Genomic DNA, 19,398 nt, shown 5'->3' on the forward strand with positions numbered 1-19,398 from the left:
CTACATGTTTAAATTGCATATGAAAACTAATAGTTACATAATACTGAATATTGTCTTTATGCTCTTTGAAAAAAGCATCACAGTATGTTTATGTTTTACAATATCATGTTTCTTGTTTTCATGAAATTTGCATAATATATATGAATAAATAGCCCATTGAAAATCTCATATGTACATGTACATGCTCTTTAACAGAACAAAGGTCAAACCCACTGAAATATTTCTTCATAACATTAAATATTCCCAAATGAAGAGCCAATAATCAAAGTTAAAGTCTGGGAAAAACATGCAAAGGTATTATTCATTAAAAGTTTAATGGCACTTTAATGACAAGAGCAAAACCAACACTGACTGTACCTGATTAACGCAGTAGTGTGAGAGTATTTATTCTTCTGAGCCGCACAGCTCCAATGTTTCCAAAAACTTTTACTAATACTATTATTAAACTTTCATCACCAGAAACACACACTGAAATTGATTTAGACTCAGTCCCACGCACACACCTGCTGCCCCAAAATACTCTATACAGCACCACATATGGATCAGTGCACCGCAGAAAATAGTCCCCGACACAATAAGGACCAAACAACCAGGGCAGAGAAGTCAAAACATTTGAGACACATTATGGTTTTGCTCTTCTCATGTTACTTGGGCGACCAGACTGATACTTTCATTTTATGTGTCCTGCTTCAGGAAGCTCAGGTTGAGCGCTTTTACAACATTTAAACATACGTGACTATTCTTTGAGTTTCCTGTTTCTTCATTAATTCCACATTTGCAGACCAAGAAATGGTGTTTCAGCTCAGCTACAAGCAGGGAGGGGTTAAACTGTTTAGTCTCTCAGTTTATGGAGCTGAAGTTGTGCCTTTCACGACTGTTAATGATGCGAAGCAACATGTAAATGAGCCCACGGCTGAGGAATAATGAAACTGTCCTTCAGCTGGATGACTGGATCACACATTTTGAGATATTTGGGTAAATTTTGCTGCATCAACACCTTCCCTTTTATAGGTCAAGACTTTCCATATGCCTGTAACTAACTAGCATGTGTCAAATGCAAATGATCAGATGGAACAAGTCCTACAATATAACTGTAAACTGTAAAAGACTGAGGAATACTAGAACAAGACTAAGGCTCATGGAGGACGTGAATGTGTGTCCCAGATGTACGAAACTTGCTGAGGACACTCGAGGGAAAGTCAGAGGATCATGAAAGTCAGGAGGATTCATCCTCTGGTGAACACGAGTATCTGAAGCAAATTTCATGGCAATCCATAAATAGCTGTTGAGATATTTCAGTCTGGAGCAAAGTGGTGGAATGACCACTGATCCGCTGGATAAAAACAGCAACAAAAAAAAAAAGAAAATACAAGATGAAGATCTTTGTTGTTAAGGACGTGTCCAACGTCCACGTTCCTTATTCATCATTCTGAACTTGATCCGTCGTCCTTTTTAAGTCCCATTGTTCAGACTTTTTCCCCAAAACATCTTTGGCACTTTCTTCATGTGCTTGATGCTTCGTGTTAATCAGGGAGGACCTCGACGTATTCAGAGTTAGGAGCGTCTAGAAGAAGAAGAAGAAAGAGAAGAAGAAGAAGAAGAAGAAGAAGAGAAGGTCAAATACACCATGAGTCAAAAAAGATGCTGTGAGAAAGATCAGTAAAAAAAACATATGACATACTCTCATAATCAGGTTCTTCGAATGGATCTTCCTCCTCTTCCTCAGGTGGGTTTCCAGGTGGATTTCTAGGTGGATTTCTAGGTGGGTTTCCAGGTGAGTTTCCAGGTGGGTTTGGGGGTTTAATCAACAAGGCCGTCTTCCTTTTGACGGAGTGGCGCAGGTGCATGGCCAGGCCCTGGTTCTTTCTCTTATAGTGACGAATCAGATCTTCCAAGTTCTTAAAGAACGTCTCCTCCACACCCCCCGCCGCCTGAGGGCAAAACAAAACACTGGGTGAAGAACGAGTCCGTGCGAATGTGAACACACTGCAGCTCTGTGTTGAGTCTCAGCTCCACACTGTGGTGTGTTGGTCTATATGTGCGTATAACCAAACCGGCCCCTTCGCGCTACCTTCACCCCCACTGATAAATCTTCCCACCATAACTTTTACATTTACATTGCACATCTTGTTTGTGTTTATATGATTGTATACATACACAAAGCTGTGTATATTCAGTCAGTATTTTCTGCCTTGCTTTATTTTAATGCCTATTTGAATGTGTTATTCTATTCTAATTTATTTATTTACTTTATTTTCAAGCAATCCTGACGATAAAGCTGAACCTGGAACCTTCAAGCTTTAGTCATATATACAGCACACGGTCAGCTGGCAGTTTATTATAGCAGCTACTCCTGATACTAATGCAGTCTAATGCAACAGTCCTGAGACAAATCCTCCTTGTTGATTCATGTTGTTTATTGTGTTGTTAGTTCTGACATCTATCCTGAGGAAGAAATACTGAGACAAAATAATAAGAAGATCTGTAGCTGTAATGTTGCGTAACATCAAAAACCACAACATTGGTTTTCATTGCTGAACAAACAATTCTTAGAAGTGGGCAGCAGATCTAGAGGGTAAAACTCTGCTCCATTAGACGGTGACCTCATGCTTGCAGTTGAATGGAAAATAAATTACCCCCCCCCCCCCAAAAAAAAAGTCTCTATCAGACCGTTAGTGTGGTACAAAGTGTTGTGTGGTGTTTTCGTGCCTAAACTAACGTCAGAGAAGTTTCCTCTGCTATGGGGGTGAGCTGATAACTACCAAGTTTCCATTTTGGGGATGAAATGAAACACCCAGCATGTTTTGATAAGTGTTGTCTGTCTCAATGAGAGCGTGAGAGATGGTGTGTTTTTCACAGGCGGAAAGTTCAGAACAGAGTATATGTTGGATTATAAGGAACTTTTGTACTTATTTCATCATATTTTAGTTCCTGTGTTGAGGTGTTGGCTAACATATATGCCACTAATGTAAAGCCACTATACTGTATGTACTGCGCACACTTTTCAAAATCCTCCCCTCACTTTTATTATCTAGGTTGAAAATCCCTGAACTTTATTCTCTTACCGCCCACTTATAAAAACATTGATATGCTCATTAGAGTCGCCTCCAGTTATTACCACAGACTCACAGCTTAAAGATCAACAGAGGGTAGTAGTGGAACAATGACTAGAACATTTTTTTTACCTGGTTTTGCCTCTCATGTGACCTACAGGCGGCCCTACCTTACTGGTTACGGTTGTTGGAGCTGTATTCAGCCTGACAGGTAAACATGAAGACACCACGCAGCGCTGGAAACTATCCACTATGTTTGTGTGTATGAAAGGAAAATCAGTCTAAGTCAGGTTCAATTACATAACAACAGACTTTTTATCCCATGAAGGGAAATAAAACTGAAGGATGTAGCTGAATTCAAATCAATGTAAAGAAAAGAAAATGTGCAGAAGTTGTTTGTGATAAGTTCGGCTGATGATCAGGTTGTAGGTTCGACATCAGAGCAGATGTGCACTTCAATTCTCTCAGTCAATTTAAAAGTCTATATGAAGTTAACGATCATAATAATGTGTCTGAAAGAGAGTTTTTTGTATCAGACTCTAAAGTCACTTTTATTCTATATATGTTACCCCTCTATGCCTATGACACACAGCTTTATGTGGACCAGTAAATGCCATTTCTTATATATATATATATTTCAGATATCAGTTCTCAAATCTTTCTACAGCTGAACCAGGATAAAACAGAATTTTTTAGGGTTAAAATACGTTTTTTTCCATGGTCAGGGGAGAAGTCGCGGTGAACGCCTGCACACAGTGACCAGGCTGCTGTTAAACTCTCCTATCTGTACATTCCTGACGTCGGTTGCTTGTCAGTTTTCGTATCAATTTTAAAATGTTTTATTTCTTATCTTATCATCAGCCTCTATAAAGCACTTTGAATTGTAATAACGTTCATGAAAGGTGTTGCATAAATAAAGTTTGATTGATTGAAAGGTTGTTCGGCGTATTGGTAGATCATGGAGTGTGTATTATGTTGCGTAAACTGAAGTGATAAAAAAATGAATAAATGATGAATGAATGAATTATAAATTACGTTTGTGTGTGTGTGTGTGTGTGTTTACCATGAGAGTGTACTGTCCATTGTGTGTCTGAAGCAGTCTGTAGGTATACACCACCCTCTTTTTACTGCAAAGACAAACAGGATGCATGTTGTTGATACACATCTCTACCAACCTCTCTTCAACCTTTATTTTTTTACTACGAACAACTTTTAGTTGATAAAATCAAACATGATGCTGATGAGTTACAGGAACCAGCACAAACGGGAACTGCTCACGTTACCCGCTTGTGCACATCATGAGTGATGCTTCCAGCGTCACTAAGGGCTTTTCTCTTTCATCACAGTCTGATGGAAAAACTACAAAAACGAAGAGGCAGCAACTCACCACAATGGAATCACAAAGGAGCGTTCAAGTGAAGCATTTGTAAACACAGCAATACGACCCATAAATGAACGTCTATTCCATTATTTCTTTAAATTTTGACTAAAACAAATCTATTAATTAAACAGTATGTACTTGCAAACAGTGTATACTGATCTTTTTACATGCAATTTCTTTATTTTGACTATTACCTGCTCCAAAATGACAGTGATGTTAGAAACATGTTTTATGAAGTAAACTTTGTTTTACAACTTATTTCTATTTATTCAACATTGATGAACACTGGATAAAGTTTTCTGATTTACATATAAAATATTTCAATATTAACACTTGTGTTTTACGAGGAAAAGCTTTGCATCAACACAAATGACTATTAATATTATACCTATCTAAGTGCTATTAGGAATAAAGTAATGTTAGTATTATGAGCTGTGATGGCAGCTGTTAAAATTACAAAAGGCTTTAGAAGAAGACAGAAAACCAAGAGTTGAGATAAAGGGAAGTCTGGCACATCGAAGCCTCACACAGAACAAGAGAGCAGAGTACTCACTAGACACACAGACACATGGCTCCATGGATGGTCTCGCTGTCTCGGATCAGGTAAGCTCCATCCTTGTTCTTCTTTCCCAGCAGATCCTCGCACTCCTTCCTGCTCATGGCGCCGTGGTAGCACACCGGCAGAGCTGCTGCCATGGCGAGCAGACACTGCAGCGCTCAGACATCCACTACACAGACCCCCCTCCACTTTCTGCTCTCTCAGGACAGCTTCATTTTCAAGAACAGCAGCTCAGTGTTTCCCTGGTGATTTCACACAGGTGCTATAGAAATCCAGTCCAGGCGGTGAAGTGGTTGAGCTTGATTCTGTCCCTGGAGGTCTGGTGCATCTGCAGCAGAGAGAGGTCAGCACTGAACACAGGGAGGCGTTCAGCAGAATGACACTGAGAAAACAGAGGCAGTGAAGAAAACCACTGCCCCAGTTGCACAGGAAGTGTTTATGTCTGTGTGTGTGTGTGTGTGTGTACGTGTGTGTGTACGTGTGAAATGTAAGTGGTAGAAGCTCTTGATTATTAGAAACAGCATTAATTAGCAACAGAAGTCGAAGCATTGCTATTTGAAGACACAATAAAAGTTTAATGTTCCGCATAAGAAGCAAATTCACAGGTCACGAGTTCTAGAGAGAAAATCACAGATGCAGAAAGACATCATGAATACACACAAAACTCAACTGAACATAAATGTCTCGAGTTTCTTCTTAAAATAAGATCATTTAGGTGCGAAGCTCAATGCAGAGGAAAGGTTGGTCCAGCAGAGTCTGTGTGCTCGGAGCCAATGACAAGGATCTGTGTTTGACTGGTGCAGACAGTCCTGCAGGAAACTCAGTGGAGAATAAAATTTGACCTAGAATTGACCCCTGAGACACACTGTACTTTATGCAAATGAAGAGTCACAGTTATTGATAGACACTTGGCAGGTCCCGTTGAAAAACAAGAGGAAAACCACTTTAAAACTGTCAGAAAGCAGCTCCACCCAGCAGCTCAGCCCGTAACACATGGCTGCCTCAGCAGCCGGCAGATTGTTGCTAAGATTCACAAGACCTGTCCTGAAAAAGCTGAATTATTTTCCACTTACACACAAGTTTTTATTTAAAAAAAAAAAACCTGTTGCAATAAAATCTCGAAGAAAAAGAAAAAGGAAAAGGAAAAGAAAAAGAAAAAGGAAAAGGAAAAGGAAAGTGTGACCTGATGTGGCTGCTGAACATCAGAACAGGTGGTAACTCCTGCTAATCAATAAGAATAAAATCTTCAATAATCAGCATCACCTTCAGCTGGATGGAGCTGGACTCGTCAGTGAATCAACAGTCTTCAGTAAAAATCTTAGTTTGTGTCGATTGGCAGGAATAAGTTCTGAATAATAAAGAGCTCTCGTATCTTTGGTCATGTTATTATTATACTGGAGCAATAATTATCATTTATCTAAAGCTGCTTTCTGTCTCTAGACTTAGAGCCGACCTCTGAAGGCGCCGCAGTATTTAAAGTGGATAAGCAGATCTTAATCAAGTGACGAGTAGAAGTCGTAGTCATGGATGGATTATCGAACAACTGGGCAAGATAAGATTTAAAGAAAGGGCGAACTGTGTTGTGATGAAGCAGAGTATAAAACAAAAACATAATGTACAACACAAGAGAAATATAAACACAAGAAAACTGAAAATAATGGAGAATAACAATAATACAGGAAAGTGGACCTGATTTTAAATTTTCCAGCAGACTAAGAATATTTTTTAACTCAGATCAACAAACAATCGACACATTTAATGTTACTTTCTTTGGTTAAGTTACTGGTAATGATTGATTTTTAACAACAAAGAAAGAGAAGAAGTAAAACAATGAGACAAGCTGCCACAGATTTCCATGATGTGACCCGACAGTCTTCAGTTTATTCTCTGACTCATCAAGAAAACTAAGAGGTGAAACTCGTCATACCGGCTTTGTCCTGCAGGAGGAGCTGTGTGCTGAAGGACACACACACACACACACACACACACACACACACACACACACACACACACACACACACACAATCTGCTCGTCAGGTGCTCCCTGTCAGTTTCACTTCAACAGAAGAGTTACAAAACACAGGAGTGTGTCTGAGCTGCTGCCATCTGGTTCATTTAATCGCTGCAGGTTCATGTTGCAGTAAACGTGCTGACATAAACACATTAGAGACGTTAGAGACATTAGAGACAGTAGAGAAGTTAGAGACATTAGAGACAGTAGAGACGTTAGAGACGTTAGAGACATTAGAGACAGTAGAGACGTTAGAGACATTAGAGACAGTAGAGAAGTTAGAGACATTAGAGACAGTAGAGACGTTAGAGACAGTAGAGACATTAGAGACATTAGAGACGTTAGAGACATTAGAGACATTAGAGACGTTAGAGACATTAGAGACATTAGAGACAGTAGAGACAGTAGAGACATTAGAGACATTAGAGACATTAGAGACATTAGAGACAGTAGAGACGTTAGAGACATTAGAGACATTATCTGTTGACGTCTGTGAAGAGTTTCAGCTGACAGCAGCAGCAACAGTAACAGCAACAGTGGAGTGTCACTGTGTCATGTTTATATCCTGTGCAGACTGTGAGCAGGAGAAGCAGTTCAAAGGTCAAACCTCACATCATTCAGTTCTCAGTTTATTCTCTCGTTTATTCTTCTGGTCATTTCGTCTCCTTATTGTTTCTAAATTGACTTTCCAGAACATTTCCAGTATCCTCTCTCCTGCAGTCTAAGGAGTCTTAAAAATCAACTTCCTCCCTGTGATGAAGATGATTGTGGCCGAAGGGGAAGCGTCCGTCGTGGTCTTCTCCCTCCCCACAGAACTCCGGGACATGCTCATCTCCCATCAGCCCTTGCTCCCCACAGGCTTCACAACCTGAAGATCTCTGCAGGGAAATAAGAAATGCTGACTGAGCTGAACGAAGCCGACTCTTAAAACTCATAACTGAGCCGTTTTTTGGTCCCGAGTTCTCGTCTCGACACGTAATTGTTCTCCCAGATCTCATCTGTCATGACTCCGCCCACACGGACATGAACTTTCTGCTCAGATGTGAAGATGATACTTGAAATAAAGCTCCTGGTGTCAGAGAACGGACTCATGTGAGATCCTACTTTCATCAGCTAACGCCACAGACACATGAAAATGTTCAGGTTCAGCTGTTTAGCTGCGATTATCTGAGCAGCTTTAGCTGAAGACTCTTATAATAGATCATCCAGCCCCTTCCTGACCCCTGACCCCCGCTAACCCAGCTGCATCACTCATTCTTAGATCATTATTTCTGATATAATATAATAATAATAATATTCTGATTATTTATTATCTGAACCCGACTGATGACATCAGTGCTCCTGTCATTAAAGTTCCTCCCTCATCTTTACGTCGAGCTACATCACACCAAACCCCAATAAACAACTATTTTACCTGTTGTAGCCAAACACCTGTAACACCTGTAACACCTGTAACACCTGTAACACCTGTGGTCAGATTCATGGTTGAAGAGTTGAAGGTTGCCTCTATGAGCCCTCTATCAGCGCCTTAAAGAAGCAGAAACACATTGAAAGTGTTTGAGCAGGAGACTTCAGCGTTGACCTTTGACACAGAGTGTGTCATGAAGTGATCTGAGATCAATAGTCCACTTACAAGCTTTTGGAGCTTTCAACTGCATCTCACAGTCTTTAAATGGTGGATGGGGGCGGGATCAGGGGTCGTCATGTGACCTAAATGTGAAACAACAATATATTATTGTGTAGAACTTGTGTAGAACTTGTGTAGAACTTGTGTAGAACTTGTGTAGACCTCAGCAGCAGCAGATGATACGTTAGAATAAAAATCTAACTGTGTAATGACTGAGTGCTCAGAGCCGAGGAGCTGCGTCCAGCTGGCTGCTCCGCTCTCTGTTCACTTCAGTCTGTTCTTAACTTTTAAAAAGAAACATTTTCTTATACCACATTTTGGCATTTCTGTGTTGTAGAAAATCCAATAAACAAATATAGAAAAAAAGAAGAAGAAACAGTTTAAACTGACCACACATCTCTGGTTTTATAATGTCTTCAACTCAACTCAACCCTCTGTTATTTGCCAGGTCAGGTGACTGATGAGAGGGTGTGGCCTCCAAAGATAAGCTCTTTAACTGGTCACAGAACATCGTGACCTCACAGTCATCTTTCACCTGGCTGCATCACATTTCAGTCCTGGCCTGCAGAGAGAGAGAGAGAGAGACAGAGAGAGAGAGAGAGAGAAGAGAGAGAGAGAGAGACAGAGAGAGAGACAGAGAGAGACAGAGAGACAGAGAGAGAGAGAGACAGAGAGAGAGAGACAGACAGAAGAGAGAGAGAGACAGACAGACAGAGAGTGAGAGAGAGTGAGAGTGAGACCTGAAACTGGTAGAAAGACTGAACTTTATTGCAGAGAGCTTCCTGTTGATTCATCCATCAGACGCAGAGCAGCATCATCAGTCGGTCTCTGCGACGCGGTGAAGAGGTGAAAGTTTAATCTCAACCAGACGGTGTAACGTCCTGAATGTACAGCTCTGCTACGGATCCTGAACCCATCAGGTCCTGACGAAGCATCAGGTCCTGACGAAGCATCAGGTCCTGACGAAGCATCAGGTCCTGACGAAGCATCAGGTCCTGACGAAGCATCAGGTCCTGACGAAGCATCAGGTCCTGACGAAGCATCAGGTCCTGACGAAGCATCAGGTCCAGACCAGCTGTCTGTGTTCACCAGCGTCAGATATTATCACTAGTGTCACACCAGGAAAATATCATTCGTAGATTTTTGGCCTTTAAAGTTGAAATTTCATCAGTGTGAACTCCCCTTCACTCTCTAACTTCCTGACCATTTGTTTTTCATACATACATGACTGCACCTCTACACTTTGGCTTTAGTTCAGATTTTTGTGTTGAGTGGCGAAGAAATCTACGACACTGGTGCTTATTTATTATTATTCTGGCAGGGAGGATCAGAGACACGCAGCAGCTGTCTCTGAAGAATATCAGCAAACTGAATGTGAGCTTCTCCTCCTGAACAGGCCGGCGAGGAGTTTACACGACAGTCGCCTCCCGGGCTTCTGCTCTGCCTGTGATTGTACGGTTTCAGCCTGCACTCTTACATTACGGCTAACATTGCATGTCCGCTCAGTTTCGCTGCTTTTGAAGTGTTTTCAGAGTCCGATTCTCTCTGGAGACGTTAAATTACATGTGTTCGCGTTGAATCGGGTGAGTACAGGGCAGGGTGGGCAGGGTGGGCAGGGTGGGCAGGGTGCAGCGCGGTCGGAGGCTGCGGAGCTATTAATAACCGTCGCCGGTGCGGCTCCAACTTCTGATGGCACAGATTACCCACAATCATGCTTTAACCTCAGGAAGCAGTGATGAGGAGCAGCTGAGCCGAGGGCCACCTACCAGGTTTTATATTTTCATGTATTTTCTTCTGCACTCTGTTTTGTAGTTTCTAAGAACCTTCAGCTGAGACTTTAAGATACTGACATTGTCCAACATCACAGACTCACTGATCAATTTTCCAGGATATTTGATCGTTTCATTGCAAACTACAGAACATTTTGAGCAGGTAGAAATGTTTTTTGCACACGGATAAATTATCGTTTGAACACAAAATAATTGCAGTGACATAAAAATATTCTGTACTCTAGTAATTTGCCACATCAACAAGTGTCCAAGGGTTTTTTAGAGCAAAGAGCAGATGAGTCAAACTGAACCAGAAGATTTTTATTTGTTCAAAATGAATTATTCTTTGCAGATTTATTGGATTATTCGACAGGGACAGTGCACCTTTATAAACACTGATGTAAATGCACAGAATTAGTTTTTAGTTTTCCATCTTTAGGCCCTGGATGTGACACAGTCGTTATAAAAGAAGAATATATGATTATAAATGATTAAAGCAGCTGTTTAAAGGTCTGCAGTAAACACAGTCAGCGCACTGTACACTTTACAGAAGCGCAGTATAAACTTAGTGAGACGACACAAACAGAAAACATGCAACACAAAGGAAAATAACACACAATCATGTTCACAAAATATATTTCATGTGTTAAAAATGTCCCATTGTGGCCTCAAACTTTCTATAAGTTACTCACATAATTTAACAGTTTTTTTGTTTCTTGTTTTCTATTCTTTCCCTTTATCAGTCTCCACCTCTCCTCCCTCCCTCTCTCCCTCCCTCTCTCCCTCCCTCTCTCTCTCTCTCCCTCTCTCTCACAACAGTCCCTCCCTCGTCCAGTCGCCTCCCTCACTCTGCAGCCACAGCTCCTTCTCTCTCAGTCGGCCTCTTTACCTCTGTCATCCCCTCGCTGTCTGTGCGGTGGGAGGAAGGATGCTGCCCCGCAGACTCCTGGGACTCCTGGGACTCCTGGTGCTCTGCAAAGGTAAGAACAACAACAACAAATGATTTCTTGTTGAATAGATCCTGAGGTCAGAGTGAAAGCTTAACTGTGCTCAGAGCTGCAGTCTTATCTGTGAGGAGGGATTGATCCTGCAGCAAACAGAGATAAAAATAACACGTTGTTCTGCAAATATCCACAAACTTATAATTGTGTGAGTGTGAGTGAAGACAGAAACAGCTTAGTGAAGAGTAGGAAGGAACAGCTTATATAAAGTCACCCCCCCCCCTCATCTGCTCCAGGCTGAAGTTTCTAATGGAACAGCCTGTTTCTGTTTCTGTCTGGTGGTGTAAAAGTAAAAATACAGTAGGTCCAACACACACACACACACACACACACACACACACACACACACACACACACACACACACACACACACACACAGTCTGTTGGTCAGTCATCTGTTAATTCATAGTTGACTAATGTGGGGCTGGATCGGGGCCATTTCCACCCTTTAGCCCCGCCCTCCTGGTTTGACTGACAGCTGTAATCACCTCTTGTGTGGAGGGTTGGGCGGGTGCCGACGGGATGAGGTGTTTTTTTATAGCAGCCTGATCCTATTGAGGGCAGTGTCGCACCCGTGTCAGCTGATTGCAGAGCGGGGATCGCTACCTGCTGGAGCCAGCTAGCTCTGATGCTAATCGTTAGCCGATTGCTTTGTTGCTGATGGTTGGATGAGGAGGTGGATACCGCTCTCTGAGCGTGATGTATGGAGCTGGAGCCAGGAGATGATTAGCTTAGCTTAGCATAAAGACATAAGGTGGGTTTACGTCCACTTGTTTTTTTATAAACATTTGCAAATAAAAAACAAAATGGAAATTAAATTTAAAAAAATCTTGAAATCTTTTTTTGTGTTTTGACATTTGGATGGAAACCCACTTATAAATCCCAGAGGCAGAGAGAAACAGCCTGGCCCTGTCCAAAGTTAAAATAACACACCGATAAACACATTATATCTCATTTGTTCAAATTGTGCAAAACAATAAACTTTAGAAAATGACAAACTGAGGTTTTAGCTGCTGTTAGACGCAGTCGTTATTTCAGGCGCTCGAGGTTCTGGAAGTAAAAGTTGAAGCTCGTGAAACTCTCCCAGTTACATCATCAGTCCAGAAGATTAAGATCTGTGTCAGAAAATATCTGCGTAAGGACATCAAAACTACGACGTCCAATCACAGAGCTTGAAATAGTTGGCGGGAGTTAAAAGATGCTGAGGAAGCAGATTCTACGGTCTGACACTTTAATCTGTTCAATTTAAATCAGTCAGTTCTGAGTGAACACAGATTCATTGATGAAGGATTTTCAGGACTGTAGCTAAATTTTGATGTTGAAAAGTCGTTATCGGACATATCAGGGATGAAATTTAAATTAATTCCATACATTTTTATTAATTTCAGGATATATTAAACGTTCCTGAGGAGCTGAATTATTCTGTTTGTGTTTTATACTCAAACACTGGAAATACACAAGATCCTACTTTATCACACCAGAAAAAGAAACGAATGATCATTTCAAAAACTGGAAAAAACAAATGAACTCAGTTTGAAATCATAGGGAGAAAAATATTACAGGTAAAAAGTGGGATTTTAAATCTACACCTGGTGCAGATGTTTGTCCCACAGACATCAGAGTGGCATCAGTTCTCTCATCTCGCTCTCTCGTGTCTCGTTTCAGACCACCGAAGGTTTCCCTGATTGGAAAAACAACAGAGCCAATCAGAGCCCTCGTGGGCGGGGCTAAAGTTGATTAAAATACTTAGCTATGACAAGGTGTGTTCAGAGTGTTATTAACAGGATTGCTGACTGTCTGTGCAGAGTGTATTTCCCTCCAGACTCTTCTCCTTCACTTCCTGTCTCAGTCTCATACAACCAGTGTTTCTGCAACACAAACAACTTTCTTCTTGAATCTTTTATCTGGACAGTTTCACATCTTTAAGGGACGTGAGAGCAAAACCCTCCTCTTCAGCCTGACTTCATTAAATATGGTGTGTGGGAAGTACTGGATTTAAACTGACATTACTAAAACACTGAGAGGAGTGCACAGAAAAACAGCTGAGATTGAACGTTACCAGGCCGTTAGTGTCGGTTTCAGGCGGCTGCAGCTCGGAGACTCTCTGTTACCTGGATATCTGCTTAATCCTCGCATCACAGAGCTAAAGAGGTCAAAGTAAAACTCACCGTCACAGAGCCAGAAACCAGACGAACCGCTGATCCCAGCATTTACAGTCAGACTGAGTTAACCTTTGACCTTTGTGCAGAGGATGAAACGGGGTCAGACGGTCAAACGTGTCAGCAAATACTTACAGACCACGTCGACGTCTGGCTGTTTTTATCACGCGGTGACGTCTCTGTCATTGATTTGCAGCACTGTTTAAAAAGCATTTCTCTGAGGACAGAAACACAGATTCAGATGCTGGAGCACTTTATTAGGAACACCTGTGCACCTGTGCACCTGTGCAGTTAGCTAATAAACCCCTGCAGATCCAGGAGCTTCGGTTCACGTTCACATCGAGCATCAGAATGAGGATAAGAGCGTGATCTCAGAGACTTTAACCGTGACATGGCGCCGTTTTGTGTCTCCAGGTGAGGAGGAGAGCGGGGAGGGGGAGTACTGCGATAACTTCACAGACCTCAACCTGTCCCACTGCTTCATGGGAACCAGCCTGTACGTGCGGCTGCTCCTCTACACCCGCTCCAACCTCGACTGCGGCCGCGAGCTCGACCACCACCGCCCGTCCTCGCAGCCGCTCTTCGACCTCTCCCGCCCCACTGCCTTTGTCATCCACGGCTACCGGCCCACCGGAGCGCCCCCCATCTGGATCGACCACATAGTCCGCCTGCTGGCCGAGCAGGAGGACATGAACGTCGTGGTGGTGGACTGGAACAAAGGGGCGGCAAACCTCAACTACTTCACCGCCGTGACCTACACGAGGGAGGCTGCCCACAACCTGACCGGGTTCATCATGACCATGGAGGTGAGAGATCATCAGCTCAGACACACGCCACAAAACTGTTGGACTCAAATCCATTAGATGGACGCAGACACAGCTCCAACAGGATGATTGATGATGTCGCTCTTTGACTGCAGGATGTGTAAATATAGAGTTTTATTTTACTCGATTTATTTCTTTTTCTTTTTCTCTTTTTCCAAAGACTTCAGAATTACAACCGAGAGTAGAATAACAATTTGGAAGTTTGAAAATGTAGACGCCGGATAAAAGGTCGAAGTTTCCACCTGAAAATTGTTTCGTCGTTTAGTCGAAGTTAAGAAAAAATAAATAGAAATAAGTCTTCCAGATCTCAACTCATCACATTTTGTGATCAATTTAGAAAATGACGGTCTAGAAAAGCAACACACTAATTAAAAATATGGTATCTTGAAAATTTTCCAAAGTTGTTGAGTTGATTCTGTTCTGCTGGATTAAATGTCTGTGGGACAGTGAGATGAAGGAACCTTGAATGTGACGGTGAGTGTCTCCTGCAGGAGGAAGGAGCCGCTCTGAGCTCAGTTCACCTCATCGGCGTCAGTCTGGGAGCTCACCTGGCGGGATTTGTAGGCGCGAACCTGAAGGGGAAGATTGGACGAATCACAGGTGAGATAATCAACGAGCAGGAAAAACATGAAGAATTTATAGGAAGTTCAGTGCAAAGATTTTCAGGGTTAAAAATAAGCCGAGATTTTAAAACTTTTACTATATTTTACAGAATAAATGATTTTATTTACTGTCTGCAGGTCTGGACCCGGCGGGGCCCATGTTCACCAGCGCCGGGCCGGAGGAGAGGCTGGACCCCTCGGACGCCATGTTTGTGGACGTTCTTCACACCGACATGAACTGTGAGCAACTTAAGATCAACATCACTGACAGTAAACGAGTTAAACACAGTTCTGCTTCTTCTACCTCTGATGAGGTCACGACAGGTGACGCTGATATGACGTCACATGCTGATCTTAGTGCAGTTTCAGTTACCTTGATACTTCCTGTTGACAAAAACATTTACTGTCACATGTCGAGATAATCAATAAGTGGTCGTTTAAAACTAATATTAGGAAACCGATGACGATGATGATGATGATGATGATTGGCTGCAACTAAAACACATATATTCCATTTTCTCAGTATTTGACATGTTGTCCTGAGATACAGGTGAGTTACTCAGGTGATTACAGGTGTATTAAGCGACACCTTCCACCTGTGATGATCGGTCACGTGACGGTTTCCCTCTGTATTTCCTGCGTGCAGCGTTTGGACTGGGAGGAGTTCACGGTCACATCGACTTCTACGCCAACGGTGGAGCCGACCAACCCGGGTGTCCCAAAACCATCTTCGCAGGTGAACACACACGCACGCATGCACGCACACACTCACACTCATTGACACACTCACTTTCAGCATCTTCGTCTTTCACCCACAGGTAAATCTTACTTTGTGTGTGACCACCAGCGCTCGGTGTTTCTGTACCTGTGCGCTCTGAACCGCACGTGCAGCCTCACCGGTTACCCCTGCTCGTCCTACGGAGACTTCATGGACGCGAGGTGTCTGCAGTGCGAGGCCTTCAAACCCGCTTCCTGCCCCGTGCTCGGTAGGTGGTGACATCACCTCCAAGCCGCCTGTGGGACGACTGACCTCTGATCACCTGCGCTTGTCTCACCTGCAGGTTATGACGTCAGCCAGTGGAAGGAGACTCTGCTGCGACGCGGACAGACCAAAGTGTTCTTCAGCACCACGGCCGCGCTGCCGTACAGGAGTGAGTCCGACACCTGAGGGTTCACACCGGGTTTTACTCTGTTCCGGTTCTATTTCCTGCTTTAATTCTAACAGATCTCAGAGGGAATTATTCTACTTTTACTTTACTACTTTTATCTGGCTGATGTAGTAACTTTGAAGAGGAACATTTTACACATAAAACATGTAATTATCTTATAAAATATTTGTATTGAACTACTCACCTGTAGTAAAATTAGAAAAACCTTGAATACGACGCTAAAATGTTTCTCACGCATGCGCATCAGCAGCTAATATTAAATGTTTTAGTAAACAAATAATAAAATGTACAGTGAATGTGACGTTTCACTGCAAAAGAAATGAAGGTGCCACTTCACAATAAGACAACCCTCATAAAGGATTTATAAATGCTTTATAATTAGGTTATTAACAATTATAAACAAATTACAGCAGATTTCTTATGTTGATGCAGGTTCACTATTTGGCAACATCAAGTTGATGTTTACTACTCATTAATCTGACTAATGAGCTACTACCATTACACTAATAATGATGTTTTAAACTTTACATTAAGGCTCTTTTTACAAGTTATAAATGGTAGTTACTCATTAGTCAGGTTAATGAGAAGCATTAACTTGATCTTGCCAAATAGTGAGCCTGAAAAGTGTTATAACTTGTTTATTTATGCTTTATAAAGTGTTAAAAGTAATGATATAACCTAATCTTTAAGTAATAATAATAATGTGTGTGTGTGTGTGGCAGAGCTGAGCTACAGAGTGGACATGGTCACCTGGAACCAGTACCTCCGCTGGGGGGTCGTCTTCATCCGGCTGCACAGCGGCAGAACCTTCACCGAGGCTCGAATCGACCAGTGAGTCTCAGATCAGTCCAGATCAGTCCGGATCGGATCAGTCCAGATCAGTCCAGATCAGTCCAGATCAGTCCAGATCGAATTAAACTGAGATTTACAACTGGGTTTTAATAAAAAGCAAAATAATGTCTGCTTTTAAAGTTTATATCCACCACAGGAGCCGAATAATTTTAATTTTGTGTCATGTTGAGATCTCAGGTTAATTATCTTATTGTAACAAAAGTTGTTTTCTCATGAAATTATTATTTTTAATCAGTCTGTTATCGTTATTTATCCATTGATCAGGAGATAATTAACTAATGGTTTCTAGATAACCATGGCCGCTCTGGGCTTCCATACATCCCCCTCTAACGGTCCTCATCCAGATATTGATGAGTCTGCAGATCAAAGAACTATTTCTATTCATTCATTCATTTCCTAACTTGGATTCTCCTCCTGTTTCCTGGCAGTAAGCGCTTCCGGTTGGAGCAGTACACCTCCACCCGCCTGCTGGCCCAGTTCGACGAGGATCTGCAGCACGTCCAGAAGATCTCGCTGCGCATCAGCACCGGCAACGTGATCGGCCCTCGGTACAAAATCAGACTGCTGCGGATACGCTTCACGCCTCTGGAGCGTCCTGAGAGGTCAGAGCTCGGCCCACAGCGCTGCTCAGTGAGAAAATGTTTAAAACAATAAATTGTGAAATCTAATCTCGTCTCCCTCTCCTTCAGGCCGTTAATGTGCCGCTTTGACATCATCATGGAGGAGAACATGGAGGTGGCGTTTCGACCTTTGCCCTGCAACTCTGGCCCCTGACTCCCTGCACAGACAAACTTCTTCTTCTATGGAAACACATCTCAACACGCCCCTAACCCGGCCGAAGGACACCCAGACGTCCTCTGGATGCTACAGGGTGTCCCGGCCCCGGGTGCACCTCCAGGGGCCCCACAGGACGAGCTGCAGCCTCCTCGCCGGCTGAAGAAGACGACCAAACAAGCTGTGGACAACTCCCGGTTACTGGACAGTCGGGATATTGTTATGTATGACCTGGAGCCACGTCTCCGCTGGTGCTGACGGGAATTCTGTAAAGCTAATAAGAGCGACGGGTGATAAGCTGTGAGGTCAGGAAACACAGCAGATTAAAAGCTGCTGCAGGAGAGTCTTACATCACGGTGAGATCAGGTCTCATGTTCACCTGCAGTGGGACAGTCAGTACGACTGCTCACCTGTCTCTCATCACGTTCACAGCAGAGTAACAAACATGTCGTAATTACACCACGTCACAACTTTTAAAAAGTCCAGTTTAAATCTGATTCATGAAACGCACAATCATGTATGTGGAGACAAAACATACATGTGACGTGTGACCCTGAGCGCAGAAGACATTTGGTCGGTTGCTGTTAATAGAAATAAATAGATTTGCCAGAAAAACTTATTCACAAATTTTATAAACATTTCTACTCGTTTAAAAATTGAATGCACCTTAAATTTACAGAACAGATTAAACTCATATTTAACCAAAATATCAGATGACATGGTGAAAAAAAAAAAAGTTATATACACAATTTTCTATATATTCCCTTCAGAATCAGCCACGTGAATCAATTTAATCAATATGATGCATAAATAAATACGATAAATAATCATGTACGTTACTATATGTGGTGACCCCTGGTGTCTGGAAACCAAATTTCATTCAAATAAGAAGTTAATCCTGATTTTTCTTTCTTTTAACTTTGTATAATCAATAACAGAAATCTGAAATATTTACATATCAAACCCTTTGATCGGTTTCATTGCAGTTGTCTGTGCCTTATTAGTTGTTGATCAGCGTTCAGGTGAATCTGGACTGTAACAGTGACGCTGTTCTGCTGCGATGTTGGAAAATGTGAAAACAAAGGTCGCTAACGACGACGAGCGTTTGTAGCTCGTTAACTGATCCCCGGTTTCAAACGAAGCAACTCTTCGGCTGTTAAAGAGCCGAGTAACAAAAAAACTGAGCAGCCAATAAAAAGAGAAATGTGTCAGTGTTTTTTTATTATGAATTTTCATCCAATGTTTAAAATAAATATTGATTTCAAAACATATCTGATCCAATACTGATTTATTTTCTGCCACAGATTTTTGATGTTTTGTACAGTGAAGTTAAAATAAGAACGTGAAGCTGTTTTTACTGTCGATCGCAGGAAAAACAAGATTTAAGGAAAAGTAAAATGTTACTGAGGTTCTTCTAAAGTGACGTCACCTCCACCTTTGAACAGACACTGAGGTTCAGACAGCGACGCAGCTGAGGACAAACAAGATGTTTGACAAAATAATTCTCATCACCAGAATCTACTTTTTGTGTTTTTCTGGAGCTTTCAGCCGCATCTTGTGTCCTTCATCAGCAGATGGAGTTTGGTCAGTTGTCAGAGACACACTTCAGTTGTTATT

At 42.1% G+C, this 19,398-nt stretch overlaps 2 protein-coding genes and 1 long non-coding RNA gene across 3 annotated transcripts; 1 reads left to right on the forward strand and 2 right to left on the reverse strand.

Annotated features, from left to right (window-relative positions):
• Positions 1 to 268: 268 nt before the first annotated feature.
• LOC111647297 (SH2 domain-containing protein 1B) lies at positions 269 to 5,382 on the reverse strand. The gene is made up of 4 exons (XM_023396922.2): positions 4,988 to 5,382; positions 4,117 to 4,180; positions 1,682 to 1,931; positions 269 to 1,564 (listed from the first exon to the last, which is right to left on the reverse strand). The coding sequence occupies exons 1-4, from the start codon at positions 5,128 to 5,130 to the stop codon at positions 1,524 to 1,526; spliced, it is 498 nt and encodes a 165-aa protein (XP_023252690.1). The 5' UTR covers positions 5,131 to 5,382; the 3' UTR covers positions 269 to 1,523.
• A 163-nt stretch (positions 5,383 to 5,545) lies between these two features.
• Positions 5,546 to 15,230, reverse strand: LOC147817237 (uncharacterized). The gene is made up of 6 exons (XR_015436539.1): positions 15,116 to 15,230; positions 12,991 to 14,956; positions 11,290 to 11,372; positions 9,022 to 9,193; positions 8,638 to 8,714; positions 5,546 to 8,531 (listed from the first exon to the last, which is right to left on the reverse strand). It is a non-coding gene; the product is annotated as an uncharacterized LOC147817237 (long non-coding RNA).
• lipib (lipase, member Ib) lies at positions 11,305 to 19,050 on the forward strand. The gene is made up of 10 exons (XM_023396895.2): positions 11,305 to 11,380; positions 13,975 to 14,366; positions 14,876 to 14,984; positions 15,125 to 15,226; positions 15,633 to 15,722; positions 15,805 to 15,972; positions 16,048 to 16,137; positions 16,878 to 16,986; positions 17,436 to 17,609; positions 17,697 to 19,050. The coding sequence occupies exons 1-10, from the start codon at positions 11,329 to 11,331 to the stop codon at positions 17,779 to 17,781; spliced, it is 1,371 nt and encodes a 456-aa protein (XP_023252663.1). The 5' UTR covers positions 11,305 to 11,328; the 3' UTR covers positions 17,782 to 19,050.
• The last annotated feature ends 348 nt before the right edge of the window (positions 19,051 to 19,398 follow it).

The sequence above is a fragment of the Seriola lalandi genome, unplaced genomic scaffold, assembly GCF_002814215.2.
Source record: "Seriola lalandi dorsalis isolate HSWRI2012SDOR001 ecotype SW California unplaced genomic scaffold, Sedor1 jcf7180002054984, whole genome shotgun sequence".
Lineage (NCBI taxonomy): Eukaryota > Metazoa > Chordata > Actinopteri > Carangiformes > Carangidae > Seriola > Seriola lalandi.